General features: G+C 39.8%; 1 protein-coding gene across 4 annotated transcripts in view; it reads left to right on the forward strand.

Annotated features, from left to right (window-relative positions):
• The window catches only part of cdk14 (cyclin-dependent kinase 14), a 279,683-nt gene that overhangs the window by 103,850 nt on the left and 152,217 nt on the right, over window positions 1-23,616 (forward strand). For all 4 annotated transcript variants that reach the window (XM_012964199.3, XM_012964198.3, NM_001102988.1 and 1 more), the window contains 1 exon segment: window positions 20,570-20,664. In XM_012964199.3, coding sequence (XP_012819653.1) covers window positions 20,570-20,664 — 95 coding nt within the window.

Consider the following 23,616-nt stretch of genomic DNA (forward strand, 5'->3'; position numbering starts at 1 on the left):
ATTTTTTTACATATTGACCACAGTAATTAGTGTGGAGGGATGGGGGGCGGCATTCCCTAGGCCATCTCAGGGCTGCATTAGGGTTCAAATGCCCCTGGGATCAATTCTAACCAAGTGTTATTTTTAGTGCACCTTGCCATATTTTAGAAATAAACACTGCAAGGAACAAAAGTGTATGCTTCTTTTTGCATTTTTTAAATCATGCAACTACCCACCCTTTCTACACACTATTCTTTTCTTTATTATAGATATGTATATTGTATATACAGCACCACTTTGCATAAACAGAAAATGTCTAATGAATGTCTGTGACAATCATCCCTTTTCTCATACCCCTACAGACAGCATTGACAGATTTTCTGAAGTACATATGCACATCATAAACCCACTGCTAGAGGTATTGTCATAAAATGTGCCTAAAATTGTTATTATATGGGGAAGAACTCATCAAAACCTCAATAAAAATCAAAGGAAGTAAAAACTGCTGCCATAAGACAATGCTTTCCCCTTCAGTACTTGTTCATTGTATTGACAGTTACATATAAAGTGTGTTTCTTTTACAACCTCTTCTACTTTTCTTTAACCTTCATCCAATTCTTCCAGAGGTCACATGCCAGTTCTGCTATGTCTCCAGACAATAGCTGTGTGTCTGCGTTAGAGAGCCTACTCATCTCATTCTCTTTAAGATGACAGGCATGTCACTATATATTTCTGTATCTCTGAACACAGTGTTTAAACCTGCAGCCCTCTGAATCCATGTTTGGTATATAGATGGCTAAAATTGCTGGTACCTGAAGTTCAGTTATAGAACGTGTGGACTGTTAATTTATCCCCTCTTTACAAAAAAATCTAAATTCTCTCTATTACTGCAGGATGGGGGGGGGGGGGGGTTGGAGAACAGGCCAGAGTGGAGCAGGACATAGGGAGCAGAGAATAGGCCGATAGGAGCAGGATAGGGAACAGGCCTGATCCACCAAGGGGGTGTATCAAAGCTAATTGCTAACTGCTGCCATTCATAACTGCGCTGGTGCAGTTAGCACTTTAGTAAATCTGCCCCACTGTCTTAATCACATGGAAATGGGAATAACAAAAATAATCAGAACTAGCCAATAGATATAATGGAATGACAGAAAACAGATACTGCAGAATGATCAATGGATAACCTGGCTACCAGTATTGCAAAATGCAAAAACTGACAAATGTTTTTTTAGAACAATTGATGGGAAATAGGTAACAGATATTGAAATAATTTCAGTCATCAAGCTGCAAAGATCTATTGGTCAAAGCGCAGAGTAGATACAGTTACAAGAGTACCAGGAAATAACCTCCTTTTGTAAGTATAAAAGTTTCTAATTTTACCCCAGCAGTACTCTATTGTAGAGAGCATCACAAGATTTTATTACATTCTTGCATTGCCCAGCCCACAAGGGACTTGACATTCTTAATTTAGAGTACCTTCTATGCTAGTAAAGCTTCACATTGAGCTTGTAGTCAATAGGAAAGAGTTTCCACTTGCAGGAAACTTAACAAAAGGGAAGGAAATGATCCAAAAAGTATTCAGAATATATGACCACAAATACTCCCACAGGAGACACACACTCTATACAAATACTCTCTCTTTAGAACAAATTGATTTTCTCCTGGTCCATGTTTGAAGTCGTTTCTTACTGGCTGTGCTCTATGTGGAGATACACCCAATATAAAGCATAATTATGATAACTGTACTTTAGACGAAGTATGTACAGTGATGTTTATCAATGGCATGCACAAGATTTTTTGGAGGAGAGTAACAGCTCTTTTTGGGCAGGGCTCCCTCAAAAGACCCTTGCCAATGTGTGACTAGACTTAGAAGGAATGTCCCCTCCTTCAACCACAGTTGATTGCACTTCTTCCATTCCTCCATGGTATTCCTATGAGTCACTGACTTTCTTTGGTGTGAGGTTGATGTGATTTCCAGCAGTCATTTGACCTTTTGCTTTGGACCAATGTCAGATTTTATCCCTGTCGTCTTTAAAGAAGGAAAGTTACAATGGCTGGGGGGTGCCAAAATGTTAGGCACACCCCAGTGATTCTAATCGCTTACCTGCTCCTGTTAGGAGATAACTGCACCAACGCTTTCACTTTTGGTCTTTGTATGTGCGCACAGTAGAGTAAAAAAATGAACTTTAACAAAAAAGCTGGCCTTTTTGCTCATCTGAGCATGGGCGGGCACCAAGATCGCTGTAAAAGGAGAAGGGAGAAAGAGGATCACTCGCCTGCATTTATCCCAGGCCGGTGCAGTTTTCTCCAAACAAGAGCATTGGCTGGGGGTGTCAGGTAAACAATTACATTTGGCACCCCCTAGTAATTTAGCCTTTCCTTCTTGTAGGGATACAGAAACATGAAGTACTTTGGGCCTGTTTATAAAGTGCTGAAGTTGGAAAAATTTAGAATCTCAGGCTTCATTAAATTATTTCATTTCGATACAACTAGCATATTCTAATTAGGATTTGGAAGGGTTAAATATTTCTGCGTGAATGCTGAAGTGGAAACCCTTCCGTTCGGTTCGGTATTCGCCCAAATCCCTTACGATGGATTCAGGGGTTCAGTGCTTCATTAGATACAACACAGTTTTTCTTTGTTGTACATATGTAATAGCTTATAGGTTTTTAACGTCGACTGGAGCCAAAATATCTTTGAAATGTGCTAAAATCCAATTATTACATTTCGAAAGGAATTACAGTAACATTTTACTACTTTAACGTAATGTTGTTTTAATACATTTATAACTATTTCTATATGACAAAACTTTAGAAGATTTAATAATAGGCAGTATTAATATAAATACGATCCAACAAAGAGTGTCAAAGAAGTACAGGTACATGTTATTATTTCCATGCTTTATAAAATATGGTCCTTAGTTTTCCTATGAAATGGTATTACTCACTGAAAAATAATTAGTTGCTATGAAGACATTACAATAAAATTGCCCAAAGACATTACTGAAACAGGAGTTACCCCTGTTTTCCACAGTGGGAAAAGCAATGCAGATGTGTTATTTTCTAAATCCAGATTTGGTCATAATAAAATCCAATTAAGGGGAATGCAAGTACTATCATTTATTATAGGGTACTATGGGCATTTTTGGAAGTACTAAGAGAAGGGATTTATACTAGCAATAATGCAACAAGGAACAATGAGCTCATGTTTGGTATTTGGGAGTGTGTAAGTGCATAAACATAAGCTGGTTCTGTTAAATATCCCCTGCTCATACTGTACCAGGATTACTTAGTTATTAAGCTAACGCCATGGGGATATATAAATCAACCTTTTTATGTGGAAGATTCCATCTTCCGTCTCAGTTCCTATGGTTTCTCGCATGTTTCGAGTGAAATAAGATCTGTGTTTTTTCCATAAACAACATTTAAGTAGAATGAGATTCCGAAGTCTGGGGGATTTCTTCTCAGCCGCAGTGTGAGAGTTCTTGCCAACTATGCGAATGTCCAAACACTTACAATGACTATCAAGAGGTGTCTATAAGGAAATGCTTTGAATATTGTGAAACATTAAGCTTACATCTGTTTTAGTCTGGGTATGTGAAATGAATCTGGCCTCTTCTTTGGCAAACTACTGTATATGCAGGGCTGCAGTTAGAAAAGAGAGGCCCAGGGCAAGTGACTTCTCCTATATAAAATGTCCCGGATGCCAAAATTCTTTATATTGTCTAATGTCTCATCATCTGGCCTTGTGGCATCAGCAAAGGCCTCAGAGCAGCACCGTCCAGTCCTGCTTCTCTTCATCAAATGTAAGTGGCTCCACAGGTTAGATCTAGCATAATTTGTCATATAGTGGACTGACTATCCAGGGGCCAAAATATAGAATTTCATACAAATGGGGGTAAGGAACTAAGGGGCGTATTTATTATGCTGTGTAAAACTTAATTCGCCGAAAAAACGGAGTAAAAATCTGTGTAAAATAAATGGAAAAGATCGCCATCTGAACGCCGGATATTATGCCGGATATTACGCCGTTATTTTCCATAAAACAATTACACCGATTTTACGCCGTTTTACACGGCGAAGCCTGGCGATGTATGGCGAATTTTCTCGCTGTTTTTTACACAGTATAATAAATATGCCCCTAAGTGACATATAGGAACTGTATCATTTACTGGTCACTGGTCAGACATCTTATTGGTTGTAGTGGGTTGCTGCTCTTAGGCAAACTTAGTGCATTTTGGGGGTTATTTTATAAAGCCCTTGTGCAAGCCTGAAAATCCGTTTGGCAAGTGGAGACTCTTCTCTGTCTTAGATTAATGGGGCAATGTACTAAAATATAAATATAATGTATGTACCATTCTTCATTGGACAGTCTCACAAAAAAAACACTTAACTGGTTATATTTATTATGGTTAACCTTCAAATACATGGTGCACTCAGTGCTTTACCATTTGGCATTTGGTCCCAGTCAGATCCTTGGCAGACAACAAATCAGAACCAGGGGTGAAAAAGGCTTTATCCTACTAGTCAGTGGCAAGCAGAAACATATAGGTGAGACTACAGCAGAATGGTGGGAGCTGCAGTACAGAAACTGTCAGGGCTATACTTTGCGCAACCCTGATTAATATAGAGAAAATATCTAATTGTTACATGCATACAACTAGTCCTTTTTATACTTTTAACTCCCTTTTCCTCCCAATGTACCCATTTGATGTTAGAGCAAACTATCTTTCTGCCCTACCCTAAGACCCTATGCCCTACATCAACTTTTTAGTGCTTGTAGCCTTGTGACAGGGGATGTTTTTCCTTAAACTGCTGCTTAGCCAATGTACAAGGCACCTTTTTTCATTGCAACAAGCCACATAAAAACTTGGGTGCTAAATTACATTTTTCCATAGAAAAGCAGCTGCTCATTACAGTGCCTATCAAGTGCCAGGAGAATAATTCAGTGAGGTATGTTTAAGCTGGACTTCTGTGCCAAAAATGTTTCTTTTTCTGCTTTGTTCCAGTGTTCCACCTAGTGGACTGTTGCAGAGACAAAGACAAACCTGAGCAGTAAGCAAAACTCTGTACTGGCAACACAGAAACACAGAAATGTGCTTTGTAATAACTGCAGGACACAATAAGCAGTGCTTCGTATATCACTGATTGTCTAGTGGCATAAATACTCTAGTTTTGGAAATGGATTCAACTCTGTATATGCAGCCAAATTAGGTTAAATTACCAAAGAAATATCATGGCAAATTCAACATACAAAATAAATGGCCCATCTGCAAGCAAGAACATATTTTACATATACTTTAATGTATTTGTGCATGATGGTATAGTCATGACGGAATAGTGTTTCCTGTTACTCCTGTTATGTGTTTTGTCTTACAGTAAATTGTGAGGTGTCAGTCATGAGTGTCTGCAAATAGGGACGGGGGGGGGTACTTTCTCTTTCCTCCCTATTAATAACATTGGCATTAAGCATTAATTTTATTGGCCGGGGGGCATTTTTTTTACACCTGTGGGGGGGAGCGATAAAAAAGGAAAGGGATCACCAACGTGCTGGAATTGAACAAGCACCCTCTGGATAGTTGCTATCTTTATAGTCCGTTGCAAGTCGTGGGCGAATTTATGGGCTTTGCCAATGCACTGGTATCCTACAAACAAGTCGTTGTATTCAGGCTTAGTCCTAGAAATATAGTAGGCTATCTTTTCTCTGCTTTCATATATATATATATATATATATATATATGTACACAGTATATGTATATATAGTAGAGAGAACAACCTGAGTGTATCTCGAGTTGCAGTATATATATAATTAAATACCCCCTACTTTAAGGTATATTGCTTTAAACGTCCCCAAGTAGTTCTGTAACAAGATGATAAAAAATAAGGTCTCTGGACAAGTGCTTCTATAGGGGCCACAAAAATCCAAGGTGACTTTTAGTAGCCTTTGGAATTTTATTAGTGGGTATATTATCCTTAATGATCTACAGTGTTCCTGTAGTGGCTGTTAGTCCTGCTATTGGCACTAACATATAAGCGTTGTAAGCCAAAAACCTGTTTTTTCCCTTTAAAGTCTAACTGATGCAAGGGGAAGGTTCTACAGATATTGCAAATGTTGAGAACCCTGCATGCCTTGACTCCTGATTATTATATTAAAGGATGCTAAAACTGTTTGATCAATAACAAAGTACTGTTTTATTGTTACAGGTATGGGACCCTTTATCTGGAAACACGTTATCGAGAAAGTTCTGAATAACTCCCATAGACTATTTTAATAAAATAATTACATTATTTCTCTGTAATAATAAAACAGTACCTTGTACTTGATCCCAACTAAGATATAATTACCCCTTATTGGGGGCAGAACAGCCCTATTGGGTTTATTTAATGGTTAAATGATTCCCTTTTCTCTGTAATAATAAAACAGTACCTTGTACTTGATCCCAACTAAGATATAATTACCCCTTATTGGGGGCAGAACAGCCCTATTGGGTTTATTTAATGGTTAAATGATTCCCTTTTCTCTGTAATAATAAAACAGTACCTTGTACTTGATCCCAACTAAGATATAATTACCCCTTATTGGGGGCAGAACAGCCCTATTGGGTTTATTTAATGGGTAAATGATTCCCTTTTCTCTGTAATAATAAAACAGTACCTGTACTTGATCCCAACTAAGATATAAATAATCCTTATTGGGGGCAGAACAGGCCTATTGGGTTTAACTACTGTTTAAATATTTTTTTTAATAGATTTAAGGTATTGAGACCCAAATTATGGAAAGATCCCTTATTGAGTCTTCCCAGAATTCGGTGCTTTCGGGATAACAGGTTTCCAGATAACAGATCCTAGACCTGTACTCATAGAAATCATTGTGGAGGAATCTTAACTTATTACAGTGTGAGACATTTGCCACAACCACTACTAAACAGAACTATAAACAGAAATATATAATTGAATAGCGTATGCATACATGTAGAAGAATTATAGGAATTATAAGTAGTGAATTTGAGTAAATATTTCCCTCCCTTAACAGACTACGGAGCATGCCTTGGCCTAAACAAACACGGCAGCTTCCACTCTTGGGTAGTAGGGAAAAGAAAGCATATTCTCTGAACAGAGCCTGCTATGCCCTTACATTTTATTTTGGGTTTGGGAAGAAATAATAAGAACAAAACTGTGCAGTATATTTTTCATTTACTGCGGATATGTTAAATCTACTGGGATAGATTGAAAACTGAAGATATCATCGAAATATTCAACATCCCTGCCAATCCGTTATTGTTAAAATGTGAAAATGTAAAAGAGGCCCTTTTACCTTCACCTGCACTTGATAGCCATTTATTTTTATCGCTGCTTTTTTTGTTTCTTCCCACCAAAGTCTCCCTGGCAATCACAATTCCACTTTAGAAAATAATCATTTTCAGTGAACTGCAATCCCTTTCCACAGTCTGGAACATCATCCGTTCAAGATTAAAAAACAGAGACATAACCATTCACCGCTAACTTGATATTCATCCTCATATCAACCTAGGGGAGACTGACCAAAGCCAGGATTGCCCAGGCATGGTACCCAGAATAAAAATTTAAATATAATAACAATAATAATAATTCAATAAATTAATAATTATGCTTAGGAGTAAACAGCTTAGAAAATCAAATATTCTAGATAAAATCTGTCCATCTGTACTGCTGTAGAAAGAACCAAAATGAGATCCAGACAAATACTACTCCAACTTGTAGGAAAATTAGGTCTGATTCACAGCTCATAATTTGGGTTGATTTAAACTGAACATCAAGATGTTTCCAGGTTTCTTAGTGGGAATTTAGATTTCTTTTGAAAGTGGGGTTCAAATTATTTCACAGAACTTAAAATCTCTATTTCCACATCAAAGGGGCTGATTTACTAACCCACGAATCAGAATCCGAATTGGAAAAATTCCGATTGGAAAATAAACATTTTGTGACTTTTTCGTATTTTTGTGATTTTTTCGTCGCTGTTACGACTTTTCGTAAATTGTCGCGACTTTTTCGTAAATTGTCGTGACTTTTTCGTAACCATTACGACTTGTGCGAAAAGTCGCGACTTTTTCGTAAGCATTACGATTTGCTCGTATCTTGTCGTGACTTTTTCGTATTGAGCGCTCGTAAGCGGCGGGCGAAACTTTCAGACTTAGCATGATTTTGGAAGCCTCCCATAGGACTCAATGGCACTCTGCAGCTCCAACCTGGCCCAAGGAAAGTCTCCCATAGGGCTCAATGGCACTCTGCAGCTCCAACCCGGCCCAAGGAAAGTCTCCCATAGGGCTCAATGGCACTCTGCAGCTCCAACCTGGCCCAAGGAAAGTCTCCCATAGGGCTCAATGGCACTCTGCAGCTCCAACCCGGCCCAAGGAAAGCCTCCCATAGGGCTCAATGGCACTCTGCAGCTCCAACCCGGTCCAAGGAAAGCCTCCCATAGGGCTCAATGGCACTCTGCAACTCCAACCTGGCCCAAGGAAAGCCTCCCATAGGGCTCAATGGCACTCTGCAGCTCCAACCCGGCCCAAGGAAAGCCTCCCATAGGGCTCAATGGCACTCTGCAGCTCCAACCTGGCCCAAGAAAAGTCAGCATACTGAAGCTTGAATGAATCTGAAACTTTCGTACTCGGCGCGAAAGCTGCGAAAAAGTCGCGACTTTTTGCGCAAGTCGTAGCACTACGAAAAAGTTGCGACATTTTGCAAAACAGTCGTAATGGCTACGAAAAAGTCGCAACAATTTCCGAAAAAATCACAAAATACTGATCATTACGAAAAAAACGCATTTGGACGCCTTCGGACCATTCGTGGATTAGTAAATGTGCCCCAAAGAGTTTGGACCTGAATTGGTGCAAGATAATGCCTGGCAACTCTTCTTCTCTACTCTGCCATTTAGAGCTAGGTACAGCAAATGGGGCAGTTTAGGGGTCCACAGTAATGCAGTGCAGGGGAGGGAGCACAGGGACTATAGAAAGTTTTTAGCCTTCTTTAAAGATAATATAACATAGAAGGAGGGTCTTTCAACTTACTTTGATCATTTTTGTTGGGGATATTTGAGGGAAATCTTCTAAAACCCACACATAACACAGATCTGAAGGTGTTTGTAACATGCAGTCTGAAACGGAAATATTGTTAGTGCACTACTAATGAATTGGCATACTTAGAATTGGTTAAAATAGTCTCCACAACTAGGAAAACCAGACAAAATGAATTACGGATTCCTGTTCTCCGGTGGCTCATCAGTCTAATGGCAAAGTTAGTTTTCTCTTACTATTGACAACAGGAAATGCAGATCCTCCTCATTTGTTTACCTGCTTAGTTTTATTTCATTGCTTACTGGCAAAACCTGTTGTCTTCTTCAGGAATATAATTATATTTTTAGCTCTGCGACCGAACTTCTGTGACAATTAGAAGCCTTAGTCTAGATTAAGATGTTCTTCTTATATATCATATGGCTCTTAGATAGAGCATTAAAAATTAATTAGGACCAAAAGTCCTTTTGCATGGTACTAATGATCTGTCATCAGACTAATACTGGAGTTAGAAATTCTTGCAAAAATTACCTTTTAACTTTTTCTTAATTAAAGCTGACCATTGGATCTAACAATCTCTGCTTAATTCTAATTCTCTCCCACTGTGTTGCCACAGAGTATGAGGTGAAATTGTGTTTTTCATCTTGATAAAGCAGAGTATGCCTTATACTGTACAAGTAGTCCAGCCTCCTATAAAAGAAGCTTTCTAATTCCAGTTAAAATTTGTAAGTGTATGTCTGCATCTATAAAATGTGTGTATATGTACATCAATTAAATATTTAAAAAAAAAAAAACAAACCTTACAGCAAAAGTAACAAAGCACAAATACTTTTGTACAAGGTTATATAAAGGAGTAGCACCTGTTAATAACCAATAGACACATAGCCCACTAACTGAAACACCACAATACACAGAGTGAAGATGCTTAGTCTGCCTTTAGACAAAAGGATTCTTAATCTATAGGTCAGAACCCAGAGATGGCTTTCAGGGCAGTCTACCTGGGCCACATTTCAACTTTGGTAAACATAGACCATTTCTTTATTGGCTATCTCATTGTATTCAAATTCAAGTGCTTGGGGTAGTACTATCAATACATTTTCGATGAGACTGCAGGCTCCCCATGTTTAAGGTGGATCTCCATTATTATTTTTAATATAGCAGTCCTTCCAAAACTGGGAGTAGGCAGAAGAGGCAAGTGCCTAGGGCATACCCCTAGTCTGGACCCTTTTTTACCTTCTTAATCCCACTCCTGCACATTCCCCCCGGCCCGGTGTCACTGCTCATTTATCAACACTGGGCAAATTTGCCCATGGGCAGTAACCCATAGCAACCTATCAGTGATTGGTTTTTCTTAGCCAGCTGCAGGTAGAACAATGAATGCAACAATTTGATGGATTTGAGGATTGTTTTGACACCAGTATGGATTCTTGCAGCCTAGTTAGGATCTTGGTACATATTGGTACTAATGACAAAATTCATGGCTGATTGAGGGCTTTAAGGTGCAAAAATGAAAGAAAGATCTTCCAAAGTTTTTTACGCAAATTTTACCTGTGCCACGTGCAACATTAGACAGACAGCAGAAGCCTATGGAGTTAAATGTGTGGCTAAAATGTTGGTGTAGGAAAGAAGGGTTTGGGTTCCTAGAGCACCGGGCTGATTTTTTCTTGGAGTACAATATATATAGCCATGACGGATTGCACCTGAATGGAAGGGGGACTGCTGTGCTAGGGGAAAAATGGCTAAGTGGCAGGAGGAGTATTTAAACAAGGCAAGGGGTGAGTAAAAGAAAGCTAATGTAGACAGGGCAGTGGGTTTAGTAAGGGGTCATAGTGAGGGGGCACATAATATACCAGCAGAAATAAAACAGTAACATTAGGTCTAAATCTCTGTTGTAATGTAAATATCAGAGGGGAAAAGTAGTAATTTCTGCTGTTTGCTAGCAAATGCATGGAGTTATCAGGTGAAAGGGGAGAGCTTTTGTTGATTGCATGAACTGAAAATGATGGTACATAATAAAGCCGCTAAAGAAATGACCAGGGCTTTAAGTGTTGGTGTTGAGGTCGGTAAGAAACAATGTGCTATTAAGGCATTCAAGTTAGCCGGGGCAGCTGAAACTTTTATAAGGTACAAGAAAGCCAATGAAGCAGCAAAAGTATCAAATTGAAAGAGAATTGAAAAAGGGTATTTCTACAAGAAATAAAATGAATCCAAAACTATTTGAAAATATCTAAGTAGTAAAAAAATGAAGCAAGAAGGGGTGGGGTCCTTATTATCAGAAGAAGGTCATTTGGTTGATGAGAGCTAGGAAAAAGCCGAGATTCTGAACTACTGTCGCCTGTCTACACAACTGAGGAGCCAGCTAATAAAGCTTCCTTTTTAATATGCCCAATTCTAGTAATATAACTATTCATGCATGAAGGACTCGGGAGAAAATTCAAAATAGAATAAAACTTGTTAATGTAAACATAGGTCCAGGATCGGATGACATTCATCCTATGGTACAAAATGAGCTTAGCTCTGTGATTATCAAACTTTATTTTTCTGGATTCCTTGAGGTCTGGCATGGTGCCAAGAGATTGGCATACGGCTAATTCATTGGCGCTATTCAAAAAGGATCCCATTCTCAGCCTTAAAAATATACTGTAGCTCTGTTAGTTTGACAACAGTGCTAGGAAAGCTTTTGGGATTGTTAATTAGGGACAGGGCCGCCATCAGGGGGGCACAGGGGGTACAGTCGTCCCGGACCCGGATGTTTTTAACTTTAAAGGGGGCCCGGCCGTACTAGAGTTTTCCTAGCTCGGGCCCCCTTTAATCAATTCCGGGCCCTCTCACTTGCCGGCATCCTTCGCTACGTCCTGGTGTTCCCCGCTACATCAGCGCTTATATAAGGTTGCGCCCCGTGTGTAGTGACGTCACACGTACGGGGCGCAACCTTATATAAGCGCAGATGGAGCGGGGAGCTGCAGGACATAGCGGAGTCTTCCTCATAAACAGCGGCCGCTGGTCTGCGGGGCCCCAATGGGAAAGTAACGCAAGGGGGCCCCAAAAGTGGTTCTTCTCTTCCTTCTCTTCTCACATTTTGCTGGGATGGGGGGAAGGGGGGGGTTGCTATAAAATCTGAACCTCTGTAAGGAGTAACAGGACATTAGCTCTGCTTGGGCTAACCCGGCATGGGGGATGTCAGGGGGGCCAGGAGGACGCTCGGGGGACCGGAGGATGCTTGGGGGGCCCTGGGGGGAGCTGAAGGATGCTTTGGGGCCCTGGAGGATGTTGGGGGGAGCTGAAGGATGCTTTGAGGGGGTGCAGGGGGACGCTGGGGCGGGGGACTGGAGGATGCTGGGGGGGGGACTGGAGGATGCTTTGGAGGCCCTGGGGGGAGCTGAAGGATGCTTTGGGGCCCTGGAGGATGTTGGGGGGAGCTGAAGGATGCTTTGGGGGGGCAGGAGGACGCTGGGGCAGGGGACTGGAGGATGCTTGGGGGGCCCTGGAGGAAGCAGGAGGAAATGGGGGGAGCCGGAGGATACTGGCGGGGGAGCTGAAGGATGCGTGGGGGGAGCGGGCCATAGTATTTGGGGGAGGACCACCAATGTTTTAGGGGGCCCTGGGCTGGCTAGCAATGTTCTGGCACCAATGCAAAATGTAGCCCCTGGCCACAAATGTTTTAGGGGGCCCTGGCTACCAAAGTCTCTGTATCGTTTGTATTGATGGGAGGGGTCACTGGGGGAGGGGCTATTGGGGGCGTGGGAGGAGGGAGGGCCCAGAAAATTTTGTTGTGAGGGGCCCCGTGATTTCTGATGGCGGCCCTGATTAGGGATAATGTACTTGACTACATAACAAATCACAGCATGGTTTTATGTGTAATAGGTCTTGCCAGACAAATTTAATTGCATTAATTAAGTAGGTGAGCAAGAACATGGACTCCAGGATGGCTATGCATGTGATCGACTTTGCTGAAGCATTTGATACAGGAGCACTGGTTCATTAAAGAATATTGGCCTGGAAGATTATAATTACATTTGGATAGAGAACTGGCTGAAGGATAGATTACAAAGAGTGGTGGTAAATGGAGCATTTTTTAATTGGACCTGTGGTCTGATTGGACTTTGCTTTTTAACTTGTTTATTAATGACCTTGAAGTGGGCATTGAAAGTACTGTTTTTATTTTTGCTGATGAACAGTTGTGCAAAATTATAAGTTCCTTGCAGTATGCTGCCACTTTGCAGATCAATTTGACTAAATTGGAAAACTGGGCAGCAAACGGGCAAATAAGGTTGAATGTTAATAGGAGCAAGTGTATGCACTTTGTAGAAATAACATACAGGTATGGGACCCATTATCCAGAATGCTCGGGACCTGGGGTTTTCCAGATAAGGGGTCTTTCCGTAATTTGGATCTCCTACCTTAAGTCTACTAAAAAAAATACTTAAATAGTAATTAAACCCAATAGGATGGTTTTGGCTCCAATAAGGATCAATTATATCTTAGGGCTCTGGCACATGGGGAGATTAGTCGCCCGTGACAAATCTCCCTGTTCGCGGGTGGCTAATCTCCCCGAATTGCAATCCCACCGGCGACAGTGTAAGTTGCCGGTGGGATGGCACACGCGGCGGCACGATTTCGGCAAACCGCCGAAAATGCCTCGCGAGGCAACTTATACAGACCTATCAACACTACATTCTCACATATAAAACTAAATATACCAATATTTATATTTACTAATGATGATGATCGAAATGTTTTGGCAGGTATGGATTTGCAGCGAATCTCCGTGTTTCGCCACTGGAAGGTTTTTTCTCGAAATGGATTAAAAAAATTGGCGTGTAAAAATTCACTACGTGCCCAAAATTTGCAGCTGGCGTCAAAAAAATCATTTTTACAAATGAGAATTATTTGCTTAAAACTGACTCTATGATAGATGGCCCTCCTGTTATTTAGAGCTTTCTGGATAAGGGGTTTTCAGACAAGGGATCCCACACCTGTACTTTTGTTATGCTGGTTTTACACATGTCTGAAAGTACAACTTTAATTGTACAAGTACAGTATGATATAGAAATATATGGCAAAGTTTTTATGATTTCTTCCATCCTTCTTTTCCAGTATTTGTTGTATTTTGTTTTCCTGACACTTTTCATATTTGAAAGACTCATGCATGGTACTTATTTATAATACAGGTATCGGACCCCTTATCGGGAAACCCGTTATCCAGAAAGCTCCGAATTACGGAAAGCCTGTCTCCCATAGACTCCATTTTAATCAAATAATTTAGAATTTTTAAACTGATTCCCTTTTTCTCTGTAATAATAAAACAGTGCCTTGTAATTGATCCCAACTAAGATATAAATAATCCTTATTGGATGCAAAACAATCCAATTGGGTTTAATTAATGTTTTATTGATTTTTTAGTAGACTTAGGGTATAGAGATCCAAATTACGGAAAGATCCCTTATCCGGAATACCCTTGGTCCCGAGCATTCTGGATAACGGGTCCTATACCTGTATACAATTTAGTATATTTTGGCTGTTAAAAATAACTCTACCAAAGGGCTTGTTTATATTCTTTCGAGCAGTATTTCCAAATATCAGAAAGAGGTGAAGCATCGACTTACCATTGTGCAGTGACTCTGAAAGCTCTGGTAGCACAATTCACAATGAAGAGAGAGCACTTAGAGAAAGCTGCAGTAGCATCTAGTGGGAGCAATGGGGATATGCACTTAGCAAGCACAGAACATAGCAACGCACAGTACTTATTTCCAGCAACAATTATGTTAAACCAGGGGTTTTGCTCATTTGTACTTCTAAAAGAGAATGTTTCTGTTTTATTAACTTTTAGAGAACAGAATGTATTAGTAGCCCCACAGCCAGCATGGCAGCATGGGTGTGTCATAGAACCAGATGAGGCAATGGCAATAAAGTCATGTTATTTAAAGGGAAATCCCTCTCCACATCATCATATTTGTTAGTTGTATGTTAATAAAACTGATGCTATTCTAACCAGTTAGGGTTTTCTCTAAATAATGCATTTAGCCTCTTGTTTTATTCATTGCATTGTATTTGGTAACTGAACTAGTAGCCATCCCTTCTTCATTTCTGGCATTAGTGTAGAATAATGTCCTGCTTGTGAATCATCGTATAAATACCCAGTATCTGGATCCCTTATCCTTAAAGGGGTAGTGACATGTTTAAGGTTTTAACAGTAACGTGTCACTATGACTGGAAACATGCTTTACCCTTTAGCAGATATAACTAGCATTAAATGTGGTCATAAGGTCTACTTATATACCTATATAGGGTACCTATATAATCAATGATTTAAAAAAATAAATAACCCCCCAGTGACAGCCAGATGCTTCCTGGGCAAATCTGCCAGCGGAACTGGGGGGGGAAGGTTTGCGGGCGCACTTCTGGTGGAAGTGATGTCATGCCGCTGCTGAGAATCAGCCCCGTGTGGCACTAGCCTAAGGTGGGCAATATCAGGCTAATCCAATTGTTTGGCCCTAGGGCTACTACAAGCTGTTGGAAGGAGAACTGCATTAATATGATTGGAAAATCAAACCTGGACAATATTTGGACAGATGCTAGTTTGATAGGCACATTGGAGGGCTAGAATTGCTCAGGAAGGCCTGAATTGGCATCTTAAATCTGTCTGTGTATAGCCACCTTTAGCAAAAGATAATTAGAATACTATAGAAAGTCACTAGTTACAAAAATGTAACTTTAATGGATTATTCACTGTAGTCATATAGATGAATATCATACCCTGGCTTTATGTAATAACACAGTCAGAATGTGTCCTAGTCCATTAACTCTAGCAGCAGCAATAAACCTTTACAAATCTAACGCATTTAGGCAAACTTTGTCTGTAATTTATCAAACCCAATATGTACTACAGTAAATAGTAGTTTAGCAAATACATTTTACTTTGTAGTTATAATGCGCCATTTCTCAGTCTGTTGTATAATATTTGGAGAAGGAAAAACTAGCAATGCAGCAAACATAAACAAGCCAATCCAAAATACTACTGGGCAATGTTTTATTTTCTTATCTTTATGATGCTAATGGTAATGATTATGTGCCTGTAAATTGTGTCAGATTGAGCCAAAGCAATTCAAAATCGGGCATAGTTGGAAAATTATGTAGGATGAGCGAGTGTTAATGTAGGGAGCATGACAATGAGCTGATTATCAGAAAAAATCACACAGATTGCAAAGAACAGATTTACATATAAATTCTTGCCAAATTCAAAATTGTCACATTGGCAGAAAATTGTCTTCTGAATAGGTTTAGTCTCTGTGAATTAATCTGGGTTTTTCTAGCCAATAGTGATTTTTTGTAAACAAATTACCAATCAATTCATAATATGTGCCCTGCCTTGTAATATTACAGTACTGCAGCCCCCTACAATAACATAGTAAGTTGTTGAAAAAAGACATACGTCCATCACGTTCAACCATAGTGCCTATATATAACCTGCCTAACTACTCTTTGATCCAGAAACCTCTCTAATTTGCCGCAGAGGGGAAAAAATTCCTTCCTGACTCCAAGATGGCAATCGGACCAGTCCCTGGATCAACTTGTACTGAGGGCTATCTCCCATAACCCTGTATTCCCTCACTTGTACTGAGAGCTATCTCCCCTACCCCTGTATTCCCTCACTTGTACTGAGAGCTATCTCCCCTACCCCTGTATTCCCTCACTTGTACTGAGAGCTATCTCCCCTACCCCTGTATTCCCTCACTTGTACTGAGAGCTATCTCCCCTACCCCTGTATTCCCTCACTTGTACTGAGAGCTATCTCCCCTACCCCTGTATTCCCTCACTTGTACTGAGAGCTATCTCCCATACCCCTGTATTCCCTCACTTGTACTGAGAGCTATCTCCCATACCCCTGTATTCCCTCACTTGTACTGAGAGCTATCTCCCTACCCCTGTATTCCTCACTTGTACTGAGAGCTATCCCATACCCCTGTATTCCCTCACTTGTACTGAGAGCTATCTCCCATACCCCTGTATTCCCTCACTTGTACTGAGAGCTATCTCCCATACCCCTGTATTCCCTCACTTGTACTGAGAGCTATCTCCCTACCCTGTATTCCCTCACTTGTACTGAGAGCTATCTCCCATACCCCTGTATTCCCTCACTTGTACTGAGAGCCCTGTATCCCTGTATTCCCCTCACTTGTACTGAGAGCTATTTCCCTACCCCTGTATTCCCTCACTTGTACTGAGAGCTATCTCCCATAACCTGTATTCCCTCACTTGTACTGAGAGCTCTCCCCCTGTATTCCTCACTTGTACTGAGAGCTATCTCCCCTACCCCTGTATTCCCTCACTTGTACTGAGAGCTATCTCCCATAACCCTGTATTCCCTCACTTGTACTGAGAGCTATCTCCCATAACCCTGTATTCCTCACTTGTACTGAGAGCTATCTCCCATACCCCTGTATTCCCTCACTTGTACTGAGAGCATCCCCTACCCTGTATTCCTCACTTGTACTGAGAGCTATCTCCATAACCCTGTATTCCCTCACTTGTACTGAGAGCTATCTCCCATAACCCTGTATTCCCTCACTTGCTAAGAATCCATCCAGCCCCTTCTTAAAGCTATATAATGTATCAGCCAGCACGACTGATTCGGGGAGGGAATTCCAGAACTTCACAGCTCTCACAGTAAAAAATCCTTTCCGAATATTTAAACAGAACCTCCCTTCTTCTAAACGGAGTGGGTGCCCTCGTGTCCGTTGGAAGGACCTACTGGTAAATAAAACATTAGAAAGGTTATTATATGATCCCCTTATATATTTATACATAGTTATCATGTCACCTCTTAAGCGCCTCTTCTCCAGTGTAAACAGACCCAACTTGGCCAGTCTTTCTTCATAACTGAGACTTTCCATACCCTTTACCAGCTTAGTTGCCCTTCTCTGGACCCTCTCTAACTCAATAATGTCCCGTTTGAGCACTGGAGACCAAAACTGAACAGCATATTCTAGATGGGGCCTTACCAGCGCTCTGTAAAGGGGAAGAATAACCCCCTCCTCCCGTGAATCTATACCCCTTTTAATACAGCTCAAAACCCTGTTTGCCCTTGCAGCTGCTGCCTGGCATTGCTTGCTACAGCCAAGTTTATTATCTACAAATAAATAAATGTTTTGATAAAGTAAATCTTCGAAATGATGGAACAAATGGCTTTCCAGTTATGATTTATGGCTCAGCAAGTTTTGGTGTCATATGTACACAGTCAAACCAATGGAATTTTCATTGTTACTTGCCAAAATGATGTAGAGAGTGGTTTAAAGAGATTCGTTGAAAGTGAGTGCGTTTGGTAAAGGCTATTAGTGGCCTGGGAGAGATTTCTGGAGTTAGGGGGCAGTTCAAGGAAAATGGGCATTTATGGGATCATTAGGGAGAATGACTGGAACTGATTTCTGCCTGTTACCTGTCTATCTCTTTAAAGGCAGAGCTACACAAAAATGCAATGTGATGTTGAATTTTGATATCATTGACAGGTACAGAATCTAACAGGCTGCATATCCTGAGAAATATTCAGCTGCATCAGCTAATCGCTGGCCGGGGAACATTTCTTTTGAAGTCTTTACATCCTTGTTAGGCGATTGCAGTTTAATATGGCACGGCACAGCAGGAAGGGAAAGGTCAATTTAAATTGCTTCTCTGAACCGACTGGAAAACTGCACATACAGCATCCTGACCTCAATCCTATCATTGTGTCAGGGAACTGAAACTTGTATATGATATATATTATTATTTATATTCCTGTACGCTCGCTGATCTTATTTTTTGCATTAGCGATGTCCTAAAAAGTACTACATAGAGAAGATCTCTGTTCTGTTTTTAAATAATTAACTAGCTTCAATGTAAGTTTGTAGGCAGTATCCTTGGAGTTTGCACCAAGGAGAATCAGTGATTAATCTTGCAGGAGCTGTACGTAAATACTATTTCCTGTGCTTTTATAGCTCAGAGCTGCTAATGCCTTATCATATCTATTTCCCATACTAAAAAAGATGGATTTTCTTGGGGTTGTGATTCAGATATGTATTTTCTTTAGATTTCGAATACTGTTTGTGCCCAGAGCTCTTATAGCTGTATTAGTCCTGTGTGCTGCAAAGTTGGCCATGCACAGATGAGTAAACAAATAAAAATCAGTGCTTTAGTACTTAAAAATGTTAAATTACACATATGGTGAGTTCTATGGCATTTATTGCCTACAAGCACAAACTTTTGTGTTTTTGTAATACTTTGTGATTTGTAGAAATATTGAGTTTCCAGCCAGCGTGTGTTCTAGTTAACACCATTTGTTCACAAACATTGTATTGCGTAAAGGGGCAGTATAAATGAAAATGTGATGTCAGGCAAAAGGAAGATCATCAGGCATAAAGAGGGAACATGGTCCCCCATAAAGTTCCTAACCTTTCTTATGTAGGGTATTGTGCTTTCCTTTACAGTTAAAAATACCTATTTATAGCCCTACTTACTAAGTAGTGCATACCTCCCAACAGTCTTGATTTTAACAGCTCAGCCCACAGTCCTGAATTCTTACTAAAAAGTCCCTTATTTCCCTTTGATCCCCTGCACTGAACACCAAAAAAGATACAAAGTTTCTCAAACTTAATTAGATAAGTAGCTTTTGGCAGAGCCAGATACAGTTGTAACTAATAAGCTAAACAGGTCTGTTGGGGGAACTGAGACTTGCATCTTAAATGGCAATTTCATCTTCATTAGCAAAACAGTAATGACACATAAAACAAGACCCCAAAACCCTCCAGAAATGTATACAAACTTTACATAATGTGCCAAATTTTGTAAAATGGGAGTGGTATTTAGGGGATGTGGTTGCGAAAGTGGGCATGGCCAAAAAATATTGCTTTTTGTCCTTCTTTCCATTGTTTAAATGTCTGGAGGTGTGTGGGTGGGGCAAGGAGTTTTCCTTTCAGGTTAGGGATGTCCTGTGAGAGAGGGAACTCCATATTGGCCCTGAAGTGTAACGTGTCTATTAAAAGGAGGGGGTATAAGACCTCTTTAGATCTCGTGAAGAAGGGTGGAGAGTTGCAGCAGCTTGACGTAAAGAGGGTTTAGAAGAAAGAAGAAGACTCTAAGTTATAGAAATCTTTTGTAAAAAATTATAATTATTTGCTTCTAATGGAGTCTATGGGAGATGGGCTTTCCATAATTTGGAACTTTCTTGATAATGGGTTTCCAGATAAGGGGTTCCCATACCTGTACTTGGAAGTTTTGCTATTTATACAGTAGTTAGTTATGTGATCTGTAATCTGACGATATCAGTCATTGGCTCAAAAGCTCAGCTGACTCCAAGGTTCTGTGATAAATGAATTGAAGGGAAAACCTATAGGTGAAGTTGCAGACATTTCTTATTGACACTAATGCCTCAGTATGTGAAATATAGATTTAGAAACAAAGAAGAATTACAGAAAAACAGCAGATGTAAAAGATATTGTTCTAAACTGAAGTAAAGTTAATTTTGTAGTTATTATTCTAACCACTGTTGTTTTCTATCTTCTCCATTTTCAGCTTCACTTCTGAAGGGATTGAAGCACGCTAACATTGTGCTGTTGCATGATATTATTCATACGAAGGAGACTTTGACCCTCGTCTTTGAATATGTGGTAAGTGATTGGTGGCGTTGGACGACATAGCTGCAGTTTGAATTATTTTGAGAGCATTTTTCACAAGTGATGTGCTTCTTCATGAAAATAAAGCATATGTTTAGCAGAATCAGAGATGTGCTGTGAACATTATACCAAAGGTGCGAATACGGGGACGTGATAATTGCAGATATTTTATGAAGAGAGTGGTTCTACTCCTAAGAACTGCAGGTTATAAAAATATAATGGGTTTTGCAGAGATAATTACATTGTAGGAATAACTAAAAGGTCTAGAAAATCAAATTCTGTTTAAATGTGTTTTATATGAACAAATTGGTATCTGTGTGAGTTCTTAGTAAAGTGGTTCTTTATTAGATTTTATGATTTATGGTTTGCCTTTGATGGCCATTAATGCCTGTTTTTTTGTCTTACTGTACATACATCCTGGAATACATTTACAACTGGTTATGAAAATGTACAGTTGTTTGTTTGACAAAAACCCCAGTGTTTAGCTGTTGGTTAAGTTAAAAATGGTAAAAAATACTAAATATCAACTTACTGAAATGGTATGGCTGCCATAGTGCAGAGAAAGGTTTGTAGGATACTCCTCCCATGGATCAGCGCTGCGGAATATTTTGGCACTTTATAAATAAATGTTAATAATAATGGATCTATGCCAATTTTAATACAGCTCACATACACTGTGTTTTAAAAGGGATGTTCACCTTGAGACAATAGTCTGAATTTGAAGAGCTCCTGTCAGAAAAGAACAGTTTCCCCCTACCTGTGTCATTTGCTTATCTTTTATACCATTGGCTGGCATGATTCAGCCAATCGGAAGGTATGCACAGAAACCAGTTTAGTGTCGACTTTGGGCTGAATAAAAGTTGGTGTTGGTGATCCCCTCCAGAGAGAGGGCAGGGAGCAGAGGAGAGAGACATTTAGCAGCACTGATCCTGGTCTGTAGCTGCAAAACTAAAGATTTTAAATAAAGATGAATTACAAAAATATTTTTTTCTGATGCAGGCTCTTCAGATTACCTTTTGGAAGTTGAACATCCCCTTTAAAACACAGTGTATGTGAGCTGTATTAAAAGGGACATAGATTCATGGGAGGAGAGAATAATTCTTCCCCTTTTACAGAGTAATGGTAAGGCCCCATCTAGTATTCTGTTCAGCTTTGGTCTCCAGTGCTCAAATGGGACATTATTGAGTTAGAGAGGGTGCAAAAATGGACAACTAAGCTGGTAAACCACACGGAATCTCAGTTGAAGAGAGGTTGAGCAAGTTGGTAAACTCTGGAGAAGAGGGGGAACCTGTAACTATGTTTAAATATATAAGGGGACCATACAATAAACTCTAAATTTGCCAGTAGATCCTTCCAGCAGACACAAGGGCACCCATTCAGATTAGAAGAACAAAGGTTTCATCTCAATATGTGAAATAGGTGTTATACAGTGAAAGCTGTGATGATGTACAATTGTGATTGTACTGGTAGATACATTAGATAGTTTCAAGAAAGAGATGGAACGTTCTTGAGTATATAAGTGACAGGGGCCTGTAGAAATAAAACAACAATGAAAAACATTTGCAAGCTTTCAGCAGTGGCACAGAATTGTTTTAGGGCCCCAGGGCCGCTCCTGAACTTTGCCTCAGGTGGCCAAAAAAAAGCCTCCTCTGGTAACTTTAAGAGCCATTGCATTAGCATTGTATGAATAACAAAGCAATAAGAATGAAATGGTACCATCTATGTATGTATTTGCCTGGCACAGAGACACTTATGACTGTGAATTAGTTTGATACATGTAATTTAGGTACCAGTCATGGGGTTGATTTTGTAGTTAGGCCAATAATTAAATCTGTCTTTATTTCAGTAAAAAAAAAACTGTGAATTGTCTTTGTTGAAGAAGTTTTGGGCTGGAACACATAATTAATCTTTCTGCAGTTTCTTAAGAAAACATATGGTGTTCGTGCAAAACTACTCTAGCTTTCAGCTGTAAAAATCTGGGGATCCTAGCATAATAATTAAAATCTCTTACCAAGCAGATGGACGTAAGGAGGTGGAATTGATTTGGAAGGAAAATAACTTGACTAAAGTACATTTGTTTCCCCATTATGTGTATTAGAGGGATCATCTGATAACAAATCACATTTTATAGCCATGTTTTAGTTCATCATTTTTCACAGCCAGCAAGTCATGTTTTTTTTTTACCTGGATGAATTGTATAGTAAAACGCAAGCTGAATGTTTATTGGAAATGATACTTTGTTTTCAAATGGGCCTTATAAAATGGGGATTTTATTACAGAATCCATTAAAACACATGAGGAATGCCAACAAAATAATTCTCGGCCAACAAAATGATTTCTCCGCAGTCAGTTGCATGTAAATCCATTTTCATTAAAGGTACTTACATCAAAATACACTCCTTGGACCTCAGTATAGTTGTATATGGTGCCGCTTAGTCCTTCCTGCCTTCTGTTACAAATCGAGTGCTGCTGCACCTATTGGCACAGGAGAACTCTGAAGCTACTGCCACCATCTAACCAGCGGTAGGTCAACCAATAGGCAACCAGTGTTCAAGCACTTGAGTTGTTTTTGGCAAATTAGTCGGTACGCTACGGTAGGCACGGAAAAATTGCACCAAGTGCATTTCCCCCCTTGTGACTGCAATTATGCTGGAATTCTGGGAAAAAATGTTGCATTGTAAAAAAAAAAATATATATATATATATATATTGTGGCACCAGTATAACTCTATACTTGGCTTTTTTTACTGGTCATTCTGGTACAGGTATGGGATCCATTATATGGAAACCCATTATCCAAAAAGCTCAGAATTATGGGAAGGCCATCTCCCATAGACTCAATTTTAATCAAATAATTCAGTTTTTTTTTCTTGTTCTCTATACTTATAAAACAGAACCTTGTACTTGATCCCAGCTAAGTTAATTGGAGGCAAAACAATCCAATTGG

The sequence above is a fragment of the Xenopus tropicalis genome, chromosome 6 (genome assembly GCF_000004195.4).
Source record: "Xenopus tropicalis strain Nigerian chromosome 6, UCB_Xtro_10.0, whole genome shotgun sequence".
Classification (NCBI taxonomy): domain Eukaryota; kingdom Metazoa; phylum Chordata; class Amphibia; order Anura; family Pipidae; genus Xenopus; species Xenopus tropicalis.